Genomic DNA, 18,057 nt, shown 5'->3' with positions numbered 1-18,057 from the left:
GTGTGTCGTGATGAATGCATCGCTTCTATAAATATATATTTATATAAAAAAACAAACAAATTTAAATATATACATAATTATATATATATTTGTGTGTGTGGGATGTGTCTATTACTTTTTTTGTTCCCCTTATTTTATTTTACTTTTTTGCGCGCTACACTGCAGCTGTATAAGTGTACTATATCCTCTGCCGAAGGTTGTCTGGAAGAGATCGCTCTTAGCGATAAGGCCGCCTTTGCCCACCTTAGAATAGGTTTATCCTGTAAATGTTTTGTAAATTTGTGTGCAATAAAGTGTTTTTATTATTATTATGTTTGCACGCATGTTTGACTACTCCTAATTATCTTTTTTTGTACAAGGGTACATTTTGCGATTGGAACGTTTTGAGATGGGTGCATTTTCAGATAGGTGCATTTTGAGAAAGGTACATTATGCGACGTTTTTCGCCTGCGGTACATTTTGCGAATGGTACGTTTTGTGACTGATCCAAAGTGTTAGTGACGCAACGAAAACTTTGCGGGATTATTCAGACCATGATTCGGAGTTGATACCAAATGGAATTTTCCGTCGCAAGTATGGAAGGGAAAATAATTAAAAAAAATCACAAAAATTTTCATGAATTTTCCAACAGGAAGTTCCACTTGATATCAACTCATAATAATCACCTGAATCATCCCCCTCAGTATTCGTTACGATGTCACTTGCACCCCGTACAAGTACATACAGTAGCCATACAAGTAAGTATGGGTGTTATTATACAATTTTCCATCGCAAAAGTATAGAACTGAAAATAATTAAAAAAAAACTAAAAAACATCATAAATTTTGCGACGGAAAATTCCACTTGATGTTAACTCAGAATGATTTTTATTATTTATTTATTTATTTATTAAAAACACTTACATCTACCATTACAGTTTATATAACCAATTCGATAGAGTAGGAACATATCTTGACATCACTTACTAATTTATTAGGTACCTAACTATTGTTTATAAATATTCATTTTATAACTTAACACATATAGCGTAACCTTTGTAAATTCACTCATAGAGCATGAAAACAAATGGTTTGAATTGGATGGTTTGAATCATCCCCCTGAGTATTCGTTACGGAGTCACTAACACCCTGTATAGGCTGTTTATGTATGTATGCTATCCTAATAGTAGACATTGTCATAATCATAACCAACGAATTACATGCATTGATATAGCGCAAATGCCTACATTGTTATAAAACTAGGTAGTTTCCTAGGTCAAAAATAAATTATAAAATAGGCTAGTTTCCAACTAGTCAAATGAGTTACTTTTTAATAAACGTCAAAACACGAAATTACTATGGAATTTTGTATGAAAAAGCACAATGTGACGTCATAGAAAAACGTGATAAAATATCGCACTTATTATTACATATTTCTTGATTAAAATTCATAAATAAGTTAAAAAGAAAAAAGAAAATGTTTTTCATTAGTTTTAGATCTGTTTTTATTTAGTAATCAGAATTTTATAATTTATCTTGAACTTTGTACACGACCCAATTCTGATTACTAGATAAAAATCGATCTAAAGATGACAAAAAACGTTTTCTTTTTTCTTTTTAACTTATTTATGAATTTTAATACAGTCGTTTTTTCTATGACGTCACAGGTTGCTTTTTAATTAAGAGTAATTTCGTGTTTTGACGTTTAGTAAAAAGTAACCGATTTGACTAGTTGGAACCTAGCCTATTGTAAACCAAATTGATTTTACAAAGCTGAAATATGTGTTAGGCACGCAAATATACCGTACTTACATGCGAAATAGCCTTTTTTTTTTAATTTTTGGCCTGGTTACATAGACCTTTAGGCCACGGAAATAGCCTTTAAAACAGAATTTGCAATACGCTTTAAAATAAACTGCATTGATTCAGTCCAATAGTACAATCTTACATAGATTTACAATATAAGTTTTTTTTTGTATATTGTATGTTTTTTTATTAGTTGGCTCGACCATTTGTTGGTTCTATAAAAAACCAGACCTGTCAAATCTTCAGGTTCAGTAAGTGGACCCTGTGAAAAACTGGATAATGCTAGGGAGATGATGATTACTTGGCTCGACCATTATAGACGGCGATACGGCTCACCACCTATCACGTTGGTCTAACAGAAAGCTCGGTGAAATGTGGATACTTAGTTCATCTTGCGATGGATGTACCTCTGAGAGGTCATGTATGTATGTACATAGATTAGATACTATACAAGGTGTTAGTGACATCGTAACGAAAACTTTGATGGATGATTCAGACCATTATTCCGAGTTGATATCAAGTGGAATTTTCCGTCGCAAAAGTATAGAACTGAAAATAATTAAAAAAATAACACAAAAAATTTCATGAATTTAGCCACGGACTATTGGGTCGTGTAATAGGTTCAAGATAAATAATACAATTTTGATTACCAAATAAAGACAGATCTAAAAGTAACGAAAAACATTTTGTTTTAGAACATAAGTGGAGGCAATTGAAACGATATATAATGCGATTGAAATAAGTTTACTTGTCGTATGTCCTATCACAATGACGGTCGAATTAGATGTGTCGTTATGCAGTTTTTGCTCCTGATGCAAAGTAACGCGATGTTTTTGTGTGGCGTTGCTCTTAAATAATGACAAGGCGCTAATGGAGTGTGCGCCTGAACATCTTCCCGCCTCGTTGAAAGGCGACTTTCAACCCCGAAGTTCTTCAGTGGTTGGCAATGGGCACAGACGAACCAGAGGTCTTCGCACGCATCCTTTAATGGTATTGACATCTGCAACTCTCGATACTCCATCTGGTCCCGGGAATAAACGTAGAACTCGACCGAGTCGCCAGCTCAATGGAGGTAAGTTGTCTTCTTGGAGTAGAACCAGGTCTCCTACGCTTAACTTATCCATATTGGCCTTCCATTTAAATCTCTGCTGTAGCTCTGAGAGGTATTCTCGCTGCCATCTTTGCCAAAAGTGGTGGCGAATCATCTGCAGGCGATTATAGCGTTGCAGTCGGGATTCATTGCAATCTTCAAAGCTCGGTGACGGCAGCGCAGTCAGCGGTCTTCCGATTAGGAAGTGCCCTGGAGAGAGGGAGAGGAAATCATTAGGACAGGAAGATAAGGGGCACAAGGGACGACTATTCAATATAGCTTCCACTTGCGCGAACAAAGTAGAAATTTCTTCGAAAGTTAGGTGGCTATTGCCAATGACACGTCTGAGATGATGTTTAGCTGACTTTACGCCGGCTTCCCAGATGCCGCCGAAGTGAGGAGCGTAAGTAGGTATAAACGTAAACTTTATTCCTTGTTGACTTGCAAAATCAGACAGCGGCTCCGCACTATCCTTTAAAAACGTTCCTACGTCCTTTGCGGCTGCTACAAAGTTACGACCGTTGTCGCACAATATTTCTGCTGGTTTGCCCCTACGCGCAATAAACCTTCGAAGTGTCATTACAAAAGCATCTTTTGACAAATCGCTCACCGCTTCTAAATGAATACATTTATAGCGGAGGCAAACAAATAAGCACAAGTAACATTTAATAAGCCGACTACCACGGCCCTTGCGGTTTAGGATATGAAATGGGCCCGCGAAGTCTAAGCCAACAGACAAAAAGGGAAAGTCAGGGTTTACTCTTTGGGCTGGAAGATTGCCCATTTTAGGGACTAAAGTTTTACCTCTCAAGCGCCTACATCGAGTACAATTATTAACCGTACGCCTAGCAAGATGTCTTCCACTAACAGGCCATACTGTTTCCCTGACCGCTGCAAGTAATAATTGTGGACCAGCGTGCATGTTGTTTATGTGCTCCCGTTGAAACAAAAGTTTAGTCAATTGATGTGTTGAATGGAGAAGAATAGGATGTTTCCTCTCATAGCTGCAGTTTGATGCTTCTAGTCTACCACCAACACGAATCAAATTGGATTTATCTAAAAAAGGTGATAATGATAATATTTTACATTTAGTGTTCAATGGTTTGTCTTTGGATAACAAGTCATACTCAACGGGAAATGATTGACGCTGAGCCATCACGCAAAGCGAGTTGAAAGACTCAGTCAAGTCTTCAACTGACAATGGACCTAAACGTTTCGTTTTAGGGTTTCTTAAATTATATAAAAATCTTTTAACGTAGGCAAATAATCTTTGTAGTTTATTTAATGACGAGTATCTTTCGAAATTAATTAACGGTTCAGTAATGATAGCTGGATTTGATTTTATTTCAGGTAAATTATCGCACTTATTTTGCTTTAGAACTGGCCATGCAACTTCATTTTGCTGTAAAAAATCAGGTCCGTACCACCACAAATCCATCGGCACCAAATTGCACGCGTCTACCCCCCTGGAGATGAGGTCCGCGGGATTGGACGCGGTAGGCACATACCGCCATGACGATTGCTCGGTGTTTTCCAATATTTCGCTAATGCGATTAGCAACGAAAGACTTCAATTTATTTAGTTTTAAATCATTATTAATCCATGCAAGCACTATGCTTGAGTCACACCAGTGAACAATGCGTCCCGGCCTATACCGAAGAGAATCCAATACAGACTTGCTCAGTCTGGCTGCGAGCAAAGCAGCACACAATTCTAATCGCGGCATAGTAGTGGGTTTAATAGGTGAAACTTTCGATTTAGCGCACAGCAACCTGACCGTGACGTCATCATTATAATTGACCGTGCGCATGTAAATGCATGCTCCGTACGCACATTGAGACGCATCGCTAAATGAATGCATTTCTATCAGTTTAGGTGCGTCGCACACTACAATTCTTGATACATGTAAGTTATTAAGACAGATTAAATTATTTGAGAATTTTTCCCAATCTTCTTTTATTGCTTGGGAGACGGGTTCATCCCAGTCAATTTTTTGTTGCCAAAGCCTTTGTAAGATAATTTTTGGTTGTATCACAACTGGACTTAACAGACCTAACGGGTCGAATATTTTAAATGAATTAGACATAATGAACCTTTTATTTATATTATTTTTATCTGTAGAAAATGTTTTTATTGGAAAGTGGAAAGTGTCCGTAGATGGACTCCACCCAAGACCAAGTGTACTTGATGACTCACTGATTGTTAATTTATCTTGTGTTTGTTCTGTTTGTATATTTTTAAATAAATTGGGTAAGTTAGACTTATATTTTCGTAAGTTAAAACAACCGGCTTGTAAGGCCTTTGATATTGAATTTTGTATATAACGCAACTGATGTTCATCATTGGCACCAGTGATGAGGTCATCGACATAAAAGTCTTTTTGTATAATATTTTTAATTAGTCCGTCAGTGTGCTCCTCACCTAACTGCCATAAACAACGTGTACTTAAATAACTCGCGCTTGCAGTTCCGTAAGTGAGAGTATTTAATTTTAGTGTACGAATGGGCTGCGACTCGTCTTCCCTCCATAAAATTAGTTGTAAATCGCGATCTTCTTCGCAAACTGAAACCTGACGGTACATCTTCTCGATGTCACCGGTTAACAAATATTTATATTGTCTGGCACGAATTAATATGGAGAAAAGCGAATCTTGAACATTTGGGCCCACCATTAGTATGTCGTTCAGCGAATAGCCGGAGGAGGACTGAGCGGAACCGTCAAACACGACGCGAAGCTTAGTTGACTCACTGTCTTCTTTTAGTACGGCGTGATGACATAAGAAGTATGAAGTTTCCGGTTTATTTATTGTAGATAAAGACAGATGATTTAGGTCACCATATTCATTAATGAATTTTGCGTATTCCGATTTTAAAGTTGGATTTCGTTTGAATCTTTTTTCTAAGTTCATGAATCGTTTATTAGCTAATTTATAGGTATCGCCTAAGCAATCTGGAGTGTCAATCAGGGGCAATTTTACATTGAACCTGCCTGATTCGTCTCTTGTAGTGTGAGTTAAAAAATGTTTTTCGCAAGCTTTATCATTTTCGCTTAATATTGGTTTGCTGGGTACCTCCTCTAGGTCCCAGAATTTAGTGAGATTATTATCGATTTCATTTTGAGTAGATTTAGATATAAGTGCATGATTACAATGAATTTTTTGATTTGAATTATTTATGTTTGTAGGACCGGACACTATCCAGCCAAATTTAGAGCTTCTTAACTTTGGTTTGTTTTCACCGAGAGAACGTTGTTCGTTCCCCAATATGTCCCAGAATATATCAGCCCCTATGAGAACATCAATCGGTGCTGGCTGATGAAAATTGGGATCGGCTAATTGAATATCTTTAGGCAAATTTAGATCATGTAGATTAACTTTACTTTTTGGTAAGTAACCAGTTAATTCATTTAGAACAAAACATGACAATGCTATTTTGAATTGACTATTTAGAGAATTTATTTGTGGATTACAACTCTCCACTGCTTTGATTGAACAATTGTTACCAATGCCGATGACCTTTAGTGTGTCAATCGGATTGGATTTGAGTGCTAATTTGTCCTTTAGAGTTTTGCTGATAAAAGATGATTGACTTCCACAGTCCAATAAAGCACGAACCTGAACCTTTTGACTAATTACTGGATTCGAAACTTCAATTAAAGCGGTAGATAAAAGTATTTGTCCTGGATTTTGATTACAAAAGTTAACAATGGACTCGTTTTCGGCATCGAGACTTGCATTGTTATTACTGACTTCTAAGTGATTATGCAGCAAACTGTTGTGCTTCTTTTTACAATCGCGACATGGACCCATACGGCAGTCGCTTGCGAAATGACCTTGTCGTAAACAATTCATACATAGTTTATATTTTGCTACATCAGCCAAACGCTCCTCAATTCCTTTTGACTTAAATACTAGACAGTCATAAATTTTATGATTATCGTTACAAATTATGCACATGTAGGTAGCGTTTGGTTTGTAAAATGTTTTGTTAGTGCTCGCAAATGACCTTGTAAAAGGTGTATGACCCTGCCTTTGATTACTTGGTAAAACGTAATTATTACGAGACGTATTAGATGGCAAGTTTTTAATAGTATTATTTTCTTGTTTATTATTATTGCGATTTAGAGACTCGAGTACATCAGCTCGATCTATTAAAAACCTTTTGAACTGTTCTAATGTTGGTACATCGCCCTCTAATGAATTACAATGTTCTTCCCATTTTATAAGAGTGACGCTATCTAATTTGGAAGAAAGCATGAATATTATTAAAACGTCCCATTTGTCTGTTGGTTGACCCAGGCTATCTAATGCCCTTAAGTTTTTAGTAACATGGTCAACTAGAAATCGCAACGACCTTTCGGATTCACGTGGAAGCGGCTTTACATTGAAAAGTGAGTTCAGGTGGTGATTGATCAAGACTCGTTTATTATCGTAACGACTACACAGCAACTTCCACGCTTCTGCGTAGTTTGCCGACGACACCTCCAGATTAGAAACTATTCTAGCAGCATCGCCTTCTAGATATGATATCAGGTAATGGAATTTATGAATAGGCGTAATGCGATTGCTGTTATGAATCAAATTTTCGTAAGTGTCGCGAAACTCTAACCAGCGGAAATATGCGCCGTCGAATTTAGAAATTTGTATTTGAGGTAACTTTAAACCCACATCTTGAAGATCGTGATGACATGAACTATTATTGCTTGAACAATTGCTTTCTTGTTTTACAGAATGGGATTCAATTTTAGTTTTTGCCGCTACAATATTTGCTACAATGTCTCGTTCAACGTTATCACGCTCATCAATTTCTAATTGAATATTTTCTGAATTGAGAACCTCAATCTCATTTTGCAAGTCATCATACCTAACTGACAATGCTTCGAACTTTGCAAGCTTCAACTTTAATTCAGCCATCTGAATATTAAGCAACTCGGGCTTAATCACAAAAGAACTCAAGTAATTTCTAAATTTAGTGATTTGACCTTTAATGGAAATTCTTTTTACATTTAGTTCCCTCAGACGCTGTTCATTGCTTGCAGAATTGTCCATCATTGTGTAGTATTGAAATAGGCACTTCAAAGAATTTAAAAGTAATAAAATTAATAAGTTGCCTCTTAACAATATAATGAAAGTTTTATCTCACGCTCCTTCCTTCGATGACACTTGCCGTCTAGGAAACCGGTTGCGCAGGCACAGCTGATCGGCCGGCGGCCGCCGCCACAAATTACGTAACAGGCGAACTGTGTCCCGCGATGAAAAGCTGGAATAGTCGGCAAAATAATCTGATTATCTCAATAAGATTGAACGGAGTAAACTCGCTGATATGAACAAAATTATAAAAATAGCTAAACGTAACTTCACGCCTCCGACCCCTATCAGGGTAAGCAGAGTCGCAAGTCGACGGGAGACAACCTGCAACGGCTATTTAGCACTAATATAATTATGATAAATGCGTAGAAATAAAAGTTACGATATTTTTATAGGTACATACACGTAGGTACTTTATTATGTTATTTTATTTCTACGTGTATGGTAATTTTACCAAATTATATAATTATACCTTTAAGGTTTTATTTTTTTATTAACTATAATAGAATGCAAAGAAATTTTAATCCGACATAATAAATACTTATATATATTTTTTTTTTATGTCGGTAGTGGTAGAAAAATATGATGATGAAATTCGCAAATTTTCGGTAAAATATGGTTTTAAATAGAATAATTGCGCAAGTGGAATTAGCTTTAGTACTAATCCAATGTATTTTTATAGGAATTCCTAGGTATTTAGATGAAAAAGATGGAAATGGAAGTTTTAGAAAGGACAAAGGAAGGGCACTTATCTTTTGTCGAATTTCGCTGCACGACGTGGTACTTTGGCTGTATCACTGCTTCGTCCAATTTCGCTGCTCAGATAATATTGTTGACTGCAACCCCATCCAATTGTACTCCAGTCCGACTACAACGTGGCAGACCGGCGATCTCCCTTGTTCTCCAATCTTCGTCGTATTTGTTGGTTTTTTGATGTATTATTTTGATTTTACTTTTTAGATTCCCCTCATGGGCCACCAATTTATGTTTTAGAACATAAGTGGAGGCAATTGAAACGATATATAATGCGATTGAAATAAGTTTACTTGTCGTATGTCCTATCACAATGACGGTCGAATTAGATGTGTCGTTATGCAGTTTTTGCTCCTGATGCAAAGTAACGCGATGTTTTTGTGTGGCGTTGCTCTTAAATAATGACAAGGCGCTAATGGAGTGTGCGCCTGAACACATTTTCTTTTTTCAATTTAACTTATTTATGAATTTTAATCAAGAAAAACGTAATTATAAGTTAGACAACACCGTATCAACAGTGGCTGCAAGTTGTCTTTGATTACTTGTGGCTCTGCCCACCCCATTAGGGATTACGGGCGTGAGTTTATGTATGTGTATGTATGTATAAGTTAGACATTTTGTCAAGTTCTTCTATGACGTCGCTTTTGATACAAATTCCAGAGTAATTTCGTGTTTTGACGTTTAGTAAAAAGTAACTAGCCTATTCCACTTGATATTAACTCAGAATCATAAGCTGAATCATCTCCCTCAGTATTCGTTACGGTGTCACTAAAATCCTGTGTAATCTATCAGGTCAAACGAAGATTGTACTTTTAATTAACTAATGGATTTATCGATTTTCATAATAAACGGGTCAAGTTTAATATAGAAATGTAGGTTAAATGGTCAATTCACATACGGTGAATAGGGTCGTGTACTAGGTTCAAGATAAATTATGAAATTCTGATTACTAAATAAAGACACATCTAAAACTAACGAAAAACATTTTCTTTTTTCTATTAAACTTATTTATGAATTTTAATCAAGAAAAACGTAATAATAAGTCCGACATTTTGTCACGTTTTTCTATGACGTCACAGAGTGCTTTTTCATACAAATTCCATAGTAATTTCGTGTTTTGACGTTTAGTAAAAAGTAACTGATTTGACTAGTTGGAAACTAGCCTATTCTCATGGTGGTATTAAATGAAATATTCAACTCAAGGCCAAATCATGGTGTGTTGTATTATGTGCCATCGATTAAACGGGCACAAAAAGTTGTGTCCAAGGCGAAAAAAAAATACAAAAGAAAAAAGTCAATTTACTTTATAGAAAAAGGTCGTGGTGTATTTACAACGAAGTATCGAAGTTATTTAGGTAACAGTAAATTTTTTTAAAAGTACCAAATTCAATCAAATTTCATCAAAATCAGTTTAGTATTATTGGCATGAAAGCGTAACAGACAGATTACTTTTGCATTTATAATATTAATACAGGCGTGTATGAAACGATTGATAAATGTGGAGGAATTAAGAGGAGTGTCAGGATCGTAGCAAATGGAATTCCGTAGTCTCTGCTTACCCCGGTGGGAAATGGGCGTGAGTTTATATATGTAGGGAGGGATTGCTCACTTACATTCAAATTCAAAAACATCTTTATTCAGTAGGAAACATAATTACACTTTGAATTGTATTTTTTTACATAACGAATGAAAAAAGGACACATCGAAGCTATTCATCTAAAAAGCAATATTATTGCAATTTGACATTTGCGCATATAAAAGTGCGACATGCCAACAAATGTCAAATAGCAATATTGCTTTTCAGACGAATTGATTCGATGTGTGGCCTTTTTAATCCTCCAGTAGGTTTAGGCGGATCAAACATTCGTTATTTAATAATTACAATTCAAAGGTAACTATGTTTCCTACTGAATTAAGATATTTATGAATTTGAATGTAAGTGAGCAATCCCTCCCTACATACATAAACTCACGACTATTTCCCACCGGGATAAGCAGAGACTACGGAATTCCATTTGCTACGATCCTGACACTCCTCTTGCTTCCGTCTGTTACGCTTTCATGCCAAAACTACTAGACCGATTTTGATGAAATTTGTTATAACAAATTTAATAGGCTAGACATTGGGAAAGAACCTAGGATAATTTCTAATTTATATAAACCACTACTGGGGTAAGCAAACGGTTAAAAGTGACAAGTTATATTCGCGTTACCCACCCCGCTAGGGATGACGGGCGATGGTTATATACGTAACTCCGATGTGGCCGCACCTTTACAGTTCGCGCTATAGTTAGTTTTATGGTGACTCACTAAAGCGATGGATCTGCGCAGACGACTGTAAAAAAGGATTAGGTAGCCAACTGGGATGTTTTTTTTATACGCCGCGTCATCATGAACCCGCCATCAATGAAGAAACCCAGAAAGAACGCTACACTATCACTGTGATGTCGCTCGAATCCTAGCACGGGCCTAAACGTCAAATTCTTAAACCAGGAGTGCACCCTTCGACACGACACTTCTTTTCCCGAGATTTTTTTTTATTTCTTTCTGAGGTTTTTTTTCTTTTTTTTTAGATGATGAGTTAAAGTAGCCTGTACTCATCAAACACAAATGTCCCAGCTTCAAAAAAAGAATTCTTTATCTAGTAGCGCAATAACCTGTCATTTTTAAACACATCTAGAAGACTTTGCCGCGGTTTTTCTTGCAGCTACTTTTCCTTGTCTATATACAGTTTGTGAGAAGCTGCAGTAGATTTAGACAGAAGAAACGTTCGATATCAAATATGTTTATATAAAAATTGACGATTCAAAGTTTTACTACGTTACATAATAACATAACATACATACATACATACATAAACTCACGCCTATTTCCCACCGGGGTAAGCAGAGACTATAGAATTCCATTTGCTTCGATCCTGACACACTTCTCTTGCCTCCTCCACACTCATCAATCGCTAACATAAACATAAATAGCCTATATATGTCCCACTGCTAGGCACAGGCCCTCCCTCAATCAACCGGAGGAGGTATGGAGCATACTCCACCACGCTGCTCCACTGCGGGTTGGTGGAGGTGCGTTACATAATAAATATATTTTTTGTTGAGTTTGAGTTTCCGCTACCGCTGCCGCTTATCACAACGCCCGCGACCGAAGATGACGTGTCGATTCATATTCTTTCGAAGTGCAAGTTACCAAGTAGTTACAATAACAATGCAGGTTAGCATGAACCTGTAAGGAAGGTGAGCCATCAATACACGTTTTACTATGGAATTATGGCTTACAATACCATAAACTCTGATTTATTGTTTATAACGGCCACGTATCACGTATTTGATAGTTTATTGTTTTTTTTAGTTTATTATTATTTTTATGATTGTGGTTTGTTTTTCTTTTTTTCTTTGTTAATGATTTTTGATCTTGGTTTTCTTTTGTTTTGTTTTGTGTATTGATTTCTGTATTGATTTCCGTATGGTTTCTGTCTTGTGTTGAATGTAATGTATGGTCACGAGCATTAATATGTATACACTTTGGTACCATGTCACATTAACTTTTTTGACAAATTGAACTGTAAATCTCACTAAATGTCAAATATGTCAGTGCGACAGAGTCCTAAAGTGGGTACATTATATTGCTCATGACTGTACCTGTCTGTTTCTGTCTGTGGTGTCCGGGAGTAATAAATGCTTCTTTCTTTCTTTATTGTTTTATTAATGTCGTTGGTATAAGACAGGGATAACCCAGACATAGAATAAAGAATAATACTACGTATTAATGATGTGCCGGATCGTTAAAAATGTATATCCGCGGATACGGATCTGAATACGGATATTTAGTGTAAAGATCCGCGGATACGGATCTTTATTATTTAAAAAAAAAAGATTAAAGTTTTAGTTATTTCATTGTTATAAAAGTGATATTTTATCTTGCTTTCATTATAAAGATCTATCTATCTAAATGTTTGCAATATGAAGGTGCCAAATATTTGATTTTAAGAAATAAAAACAATCTGAATGGAATTTTATAGTTTTTTATTTAATAATTCTACTTAATCACTTGAAAAAGATTCGTAAAAGATCCGCGTGAAAAGTAACGGACACGGATACGGATTTTTCTTTTATCTCGGATATCCGCGGATACAGATACGGATACGGATATTCGGAACATCACTACTACGTATAGAACGGCAACTCTCCGCCTCGCACCCATAGGGTAGTTTCCAACTAGTCAAATCAGTTACTAAACGTCAAAACACGAAATTACTGTATGAAAAATTGGATTTGTATGAAAAAGCACACTGTGACGTCATAGAAAAACGTGACAAAATGTCGGACTTATTATTACGTTATTCTTCTATCTCTAGCAGAGACATAACTCCCAACTCGCCCGTAAATCCTATCAAAGTTGGCAGGATCACAAATACGAGAGGACAATTTGCGGTCATATTTGGTACTGACGTCCAAAGACAGACTAAAATTGGCTATACGAGCCATCACGGAGCACACCAGAGAGCAGACTTTCCGAGCTCTTGAATGACAACCGTCAACGAATCCACCAGCTGCTGTCGCTGTAGTCGAAATCGACTGTGAAACATCATCAACATTTATTTATTGGGTAGTTGGTTGATTTGAACCAACCCGTGAACCCAATGCACAATTGGGTAGCTTCCTACGTTAAAGATAAATGAATAAAGAACATGCATTGTGTATTGGAGCAGCGTGGTATGCTCCATACCCCCTCCGGTTGATTGAGGGGAGGCCTATGCCCAACGCGGACGTATATAGGCTGTTTATATTACTCGTATGTATAAAGACAGATCTAAATGTGACAAAAAACGTTTTCTTTTTTCTATTTAACTTAATTATGAATTTCAATAAAGATAAATGTAATAATAAGTGGATTAAAATGTAATAGTAAGTCTTTTGTTACGTTTTTCTATGACGTCACGGGTTGCTTTTTCATACAATTCTATAGTAACTTCGAGTTTTGACGTTTAGTAAAAAGTAACTGATTTGACTACTTGGAAACTAGCATACCTATTGGACAAATGTCCACACAAATGTATTCGTGTGTGTGTTTGTGTTGTGTTTGTGTGTGTGTGTGTTGTATGTGTTTTGTGTTTGTGTTGTTTGTGTGTTGTTTTTGTATTACGTATTTTGTGTTTATGTTGTTGTGTGTGTGTGTTGTATGTATGTATGTGTGTTTTGTGTGTATATATTCTTCATTTGTTTTGTTTTTGTGTTCGTTCAATATATTCAATATTCTTTATTTGCATACTATGATGGTGTACAAGTTTGTAAGTTACATATGAGTTTCACATCATAGACCCTTTCGGGCACAACAGAATAGATGTTTAAAAGAGAGAAGGAAGCTTTTCAAATAGTAAAATCAGTATCATTAAGGTATTGACTAGTGCTGTAGTAACATTTATTAATTAGAAGTTCTTTTATTTTTTTAATAAAGATTTTGTCACTTTTTTCTTCTTTTAATTTGTTAGGCAGTTTATTATAAATTTTGATGGACATCACATATGGGCTAGAAGAATGTAGGGGTGTATGTCGTTAAGGGTTTCTCGAAATTCACCCCTCAAGGGAGTAAGGGTGTGTACTGTGTATACATATACATACGTACATATTGTATGTTCATACGATTGTGTTGTGGAAATTAATGGTCTTCCCGGTAATGATGACTCAGGTAGGGTTAAGGTGGTGACCAAGGAGAGATTGTTTATATTTTTGAACGTTTATAAAAAAAATCGTCAGTAAAAAAAAACTTTTTTTGTCAAGAAAGTACACTACTACTACTACATAAAATAATCAGCAATTAAATTATAAGAAATCATAGCAAACCAACACCTACTATTACTTTTCATACAATTTCTTATTAGATAACAAAAAGTATATAAGTATTTTGTTACCGTAATTAAACTCCGTCCAAAGAAATTAGAAAAAACGACTACTTATAATAAAAAAATATATAAACAAGAAAAAACTCACACAAAAACTTTTCCCATTTCAAATTCGCCAGGAATTAAGACGCAAATATTTAATCAGTAAACAGTACTGATCATTTAACTCGCGAGAGTAATGTCGCCGTAAATATTGGTAGTGGAGAGGTCTACAGGCCGCCAGTCACGGACGAACGCCGACGAGCGACTGACGACTTGACGAGCACGAGACGTGTGCTCGGCACTGTCCAACCCATAGTCCGACCAAGGTAACCAAGGTATTGAATAATAGCCGCAACGCCCATAGTGACGTGATGTTATAATAATAAAATAAATAAATAATAATAAAAAACATTTATTTTCAGACTACAGTCCATAGACCATAGACTACACTATGCGTACTAATGAGCCACCTTTTTTGCGAATTACCGCGTAAATGTCGTCGACTCCAGCATCGGCAAACATGCCTGAGGCGCTGCAGTAACGAAGGAGCCTAAACAGAGCCCTAAATACATTATTACATTACGTTATAGGGTGGCACTGAGGGTTTAGTTTTTGAAATCCATAGGCATATTATTACCGCAAAAGAGTAATCAAAGACTTTCCAGTTCACGTTACCCAAATGAATATAGATAGCTCTGTGATTTAACGTGATAATACGTGCCCTAACACCTGGGGCCTGTTTAATAAAACTTACAATTGTAAATTACAACGACAATTTGGTGTTCATTACGTAGCAAAATATGCAAAATATTCGTGATCACACACTCCGCAATGTACATCAAATTGTCATTGTAATTTACAATTGTAAGTTTTATTAAACAGGCCCCTGCATTATTAAAGACCTGTACGAAGCCACTGACAATGCCGTAAGCGTGGCCAATTATTGGTCAGCAAAAATTTAGTTTCGATCGCCATCGACTCGCAAAGAAGAAGAACGTGATAATTACGTATTTTCTCATGGCATATATAATAAAAATAATTGCAGCTTGATATTTGGATCAGATACATATAGCATTATGTTCTCTTCAATTCAAATTCAAAAATATCTTTATTCAGTAGGTAGCATAAGTAGTTGCACTTTGAATTGTCATCTTTTACATAACAAACGTCTCATTCGCCTAAAACCACTGCAGCTTCTCACAACCTATATGTATAGCCGGGGAAAAGAAGCTGCAAGAAAAACCATGGCACAGGGCCCTAGACATTCTTCAAAAATAACATTAAATATTGTTATACAATTTAGTAATTTGGCTGCCTAATATCAGTTTCCAAAAAGTTAATCCCATGCATTCATATCTTCTAAATAATCACTAACCTTATAATATTTTTTTTACAAAGTTTCTGTTTAATTGCCTTCTAAATGTAATTCTGCACAAAATAACGCAGCTATAGAAAATTTGCGATCGAGTATATCGATAGGGGTACAATATGTTCGGATATCACAATCGGCTCTGTCGGAAATGAGAAATCGTAAATGGCGATTCCTACGCACGTATGGTATAGGCACCTTGAAATTGTGCCTTGGCCCTCGCCAAGCATTTTAGCATAAACCAAGCATACAGAAACATATTCTAAATTCTAACACTGGTGAAAATTAAGCTATTATACTATCGATTCCTGCAGACACCTCTTTATTTTATTTTAATGAAAAGGAAAGGGACGAATTATTGACAATTATTAATGTTAAAATTAATTAATAACCTGGGCGAATAAAATAGGCACCTCGCTGATATGCAACCCTGTTTGACGTGTGCTGTCAACTTAATTCTGTCGGGTTATTGGCCAATATATATAAAAATTTTAAAGGGTTTTTGAAAGTCTGTCGATTATCCGCCACTTTGCTTTTCGGCGGATTAGAAAATGACAGGTATATATAACTTAAATTAAAGTTAGGAGGTGTCTGCAGGAATCAATATGTATATGTATAGGTAGGTAGGTACTTGAGCTATAATGTGTAGGGAGCTTATATTGTGTATGTTCAACATAATGTATGCCTGCTGGGTCTGCATGACAACCGCGCCGGGCGCGGCGCGAATTATATCGAGCAATAAATGGCACGAATGCTATCTACGTAGTATCTTGTGTAAGTACGTCAAACGGCTATTGGTCGACGCGCTCAATATAATACGCAACGCGCGCGGCGCGGTTGTCATGCAGACCCGGCTGATTAGATTTGTGGGAACTAAAGGATGAATGAATATTGTGGGAAATAAACTTATAATGTCAAAGTGATTTTAGCATGTTATATAATAACTATAGTATTATTAAAAGATGATATCATGATATTAATAGGTTCAACAAAAACCTTTTAGTAAAATTTTAAGTTAGATAAAATTATTTAAAATGACATGAAATTATGGAAATTTTTATAATCAGCAAAGCAAGAGGTTTAATTAGAATGTAAATATTAATATTATTAAAATTATTTTAATATTCTATTAGTTTAAAGTGAAAGTAAAGTGTGCTAAGTTGTGAAATCTGCATAAATATTAAATCTAATAAGATTAGTATTTATTTCGATTTCAAAACTTAAATTGATGATTGTATAAATAAATAAATAAGCATACACAAGATCACGCCTATTTCCCTTTGGGGTAGGCAGAGACCACGGAATTACTAGAATCCTGACAAACTACTTTCGTTAATTCCACGTTCATCAAAGACTTCTTGGTTCACGATGTCATTGGTAGGCCTGATCTTGTGTAAGTATGTTTAATAAATAAGTGTACAAGTTTATAAGTAAACCTGGTGTGTGGACGGGATTGGTTGCGTTTAGTGTGGACTTTGGGAATGTCTGCGGGCGATACCTGACTGTACCGCGCGCACGGCTCCGCCTCCATGACTCTTACGCACAAACCAACAGAAAACACAAACTTTTAAATACACATTCATACATAAAATACACAAACTAAGTATAGGTATCTAAAAGACTTTGTAATAGTATGTTATAGGAATTTTCCAAGGGTTATATGCGATATATAATATAATTACAGTATATAATTTTTGTGTAATAAATAGGTTTGAATATAGAAGAATGAAAGACAAAGAATTTTACATAGTAGCCAATATCTATGAAGTTAAAATGTTCATCCCACAAGCAGGAAAGACAGTCGAAGCGTGAAGCAACAACAGAAATACACCGCATTCTGTATAACAATCGTAAATCGATAACATAATGCGGTATTATACACAAATTATTTAACACCAATGTCATTCAAAAAGTCTAATAAAATGCACTTCTACTCACGACTTAGGGCTAATTTCTCTTTTTGGTAATTTGTCTGTGATGTATCTTCAAACCAAATAAAGTCACATTTTAATAATTCTAATAAATTTTGTTTATTTCTACTACTACCAAAACCAACCAAACTAAAATTTTGACAGAGGCATTTTCC

General features: G+C 35.7%; 2 protein-coding genes across 8 annotated transcripts in view; both read right to left on the bottom strand.

The window, feature by feature from the left end:
• The window catches only part of LOC126375237 (tubulin polyglutamylase ttll-5), a 54,560-nt gene extending 36,507 nt beyond the window's left edge, over nt 1–18,053 (bottom strand). For 6 of the 7 annotated variants that reach the window (XM_050022140.1, XM_050022142.1, XM_050022143.1 and 3 more), the window contains exon 1: nt 14,709–14,877. In XM_050022140.1, the coding sequence (XP_049878097.1) occupies nt 14,709–14,725 (17 nt within the window). In that variant the 5' untranslated portion in view covers nt 14,726–14,877. Of the gene's footprint in view, nt 1–14,708; nt 14,878–17,909 lie in introns of those variants that run through there. The other variant, XM_050022146.1, reaches the window with a different exon arrangement.
• On the bottom strand, nt 2,513–8,033 carry LOC126375229 (uncharacterized). The gene has a single exon (XM_050022125.1). The coding sequence runs from the start codon at nt 7,922–7,924 to the stop codon at nt 2,702–2,704; it is 5,223 nt and encodes a 1,740-aa protein (XP_049878082.1). The 5' UTR covers nt 7,925–8,033; the 3' UTR covers nt 2,513–2,701.
• Nucleotides 18,054–18,057: the final 4 nt, after the last annotated feature.

The sequence above is a fragment of the Pectinophora gossypiella genome, chromosome 18 (genome assembly GCF_024362695.1).
Source record: "Pectinophora gossypiella chromosome 18, ilPecGoss1.1, whole genome shotgun sequence".
Lineage (NCBI taxonomy): Eukaryota > Metazoa > Arthropoda > Insecta > Lepidoptera > Gelechiidae > Pectinophora > Pectinophora gossypiella.
This window is presented reverse-complemented; position numbering and strand designations above follow the sequence as displayed.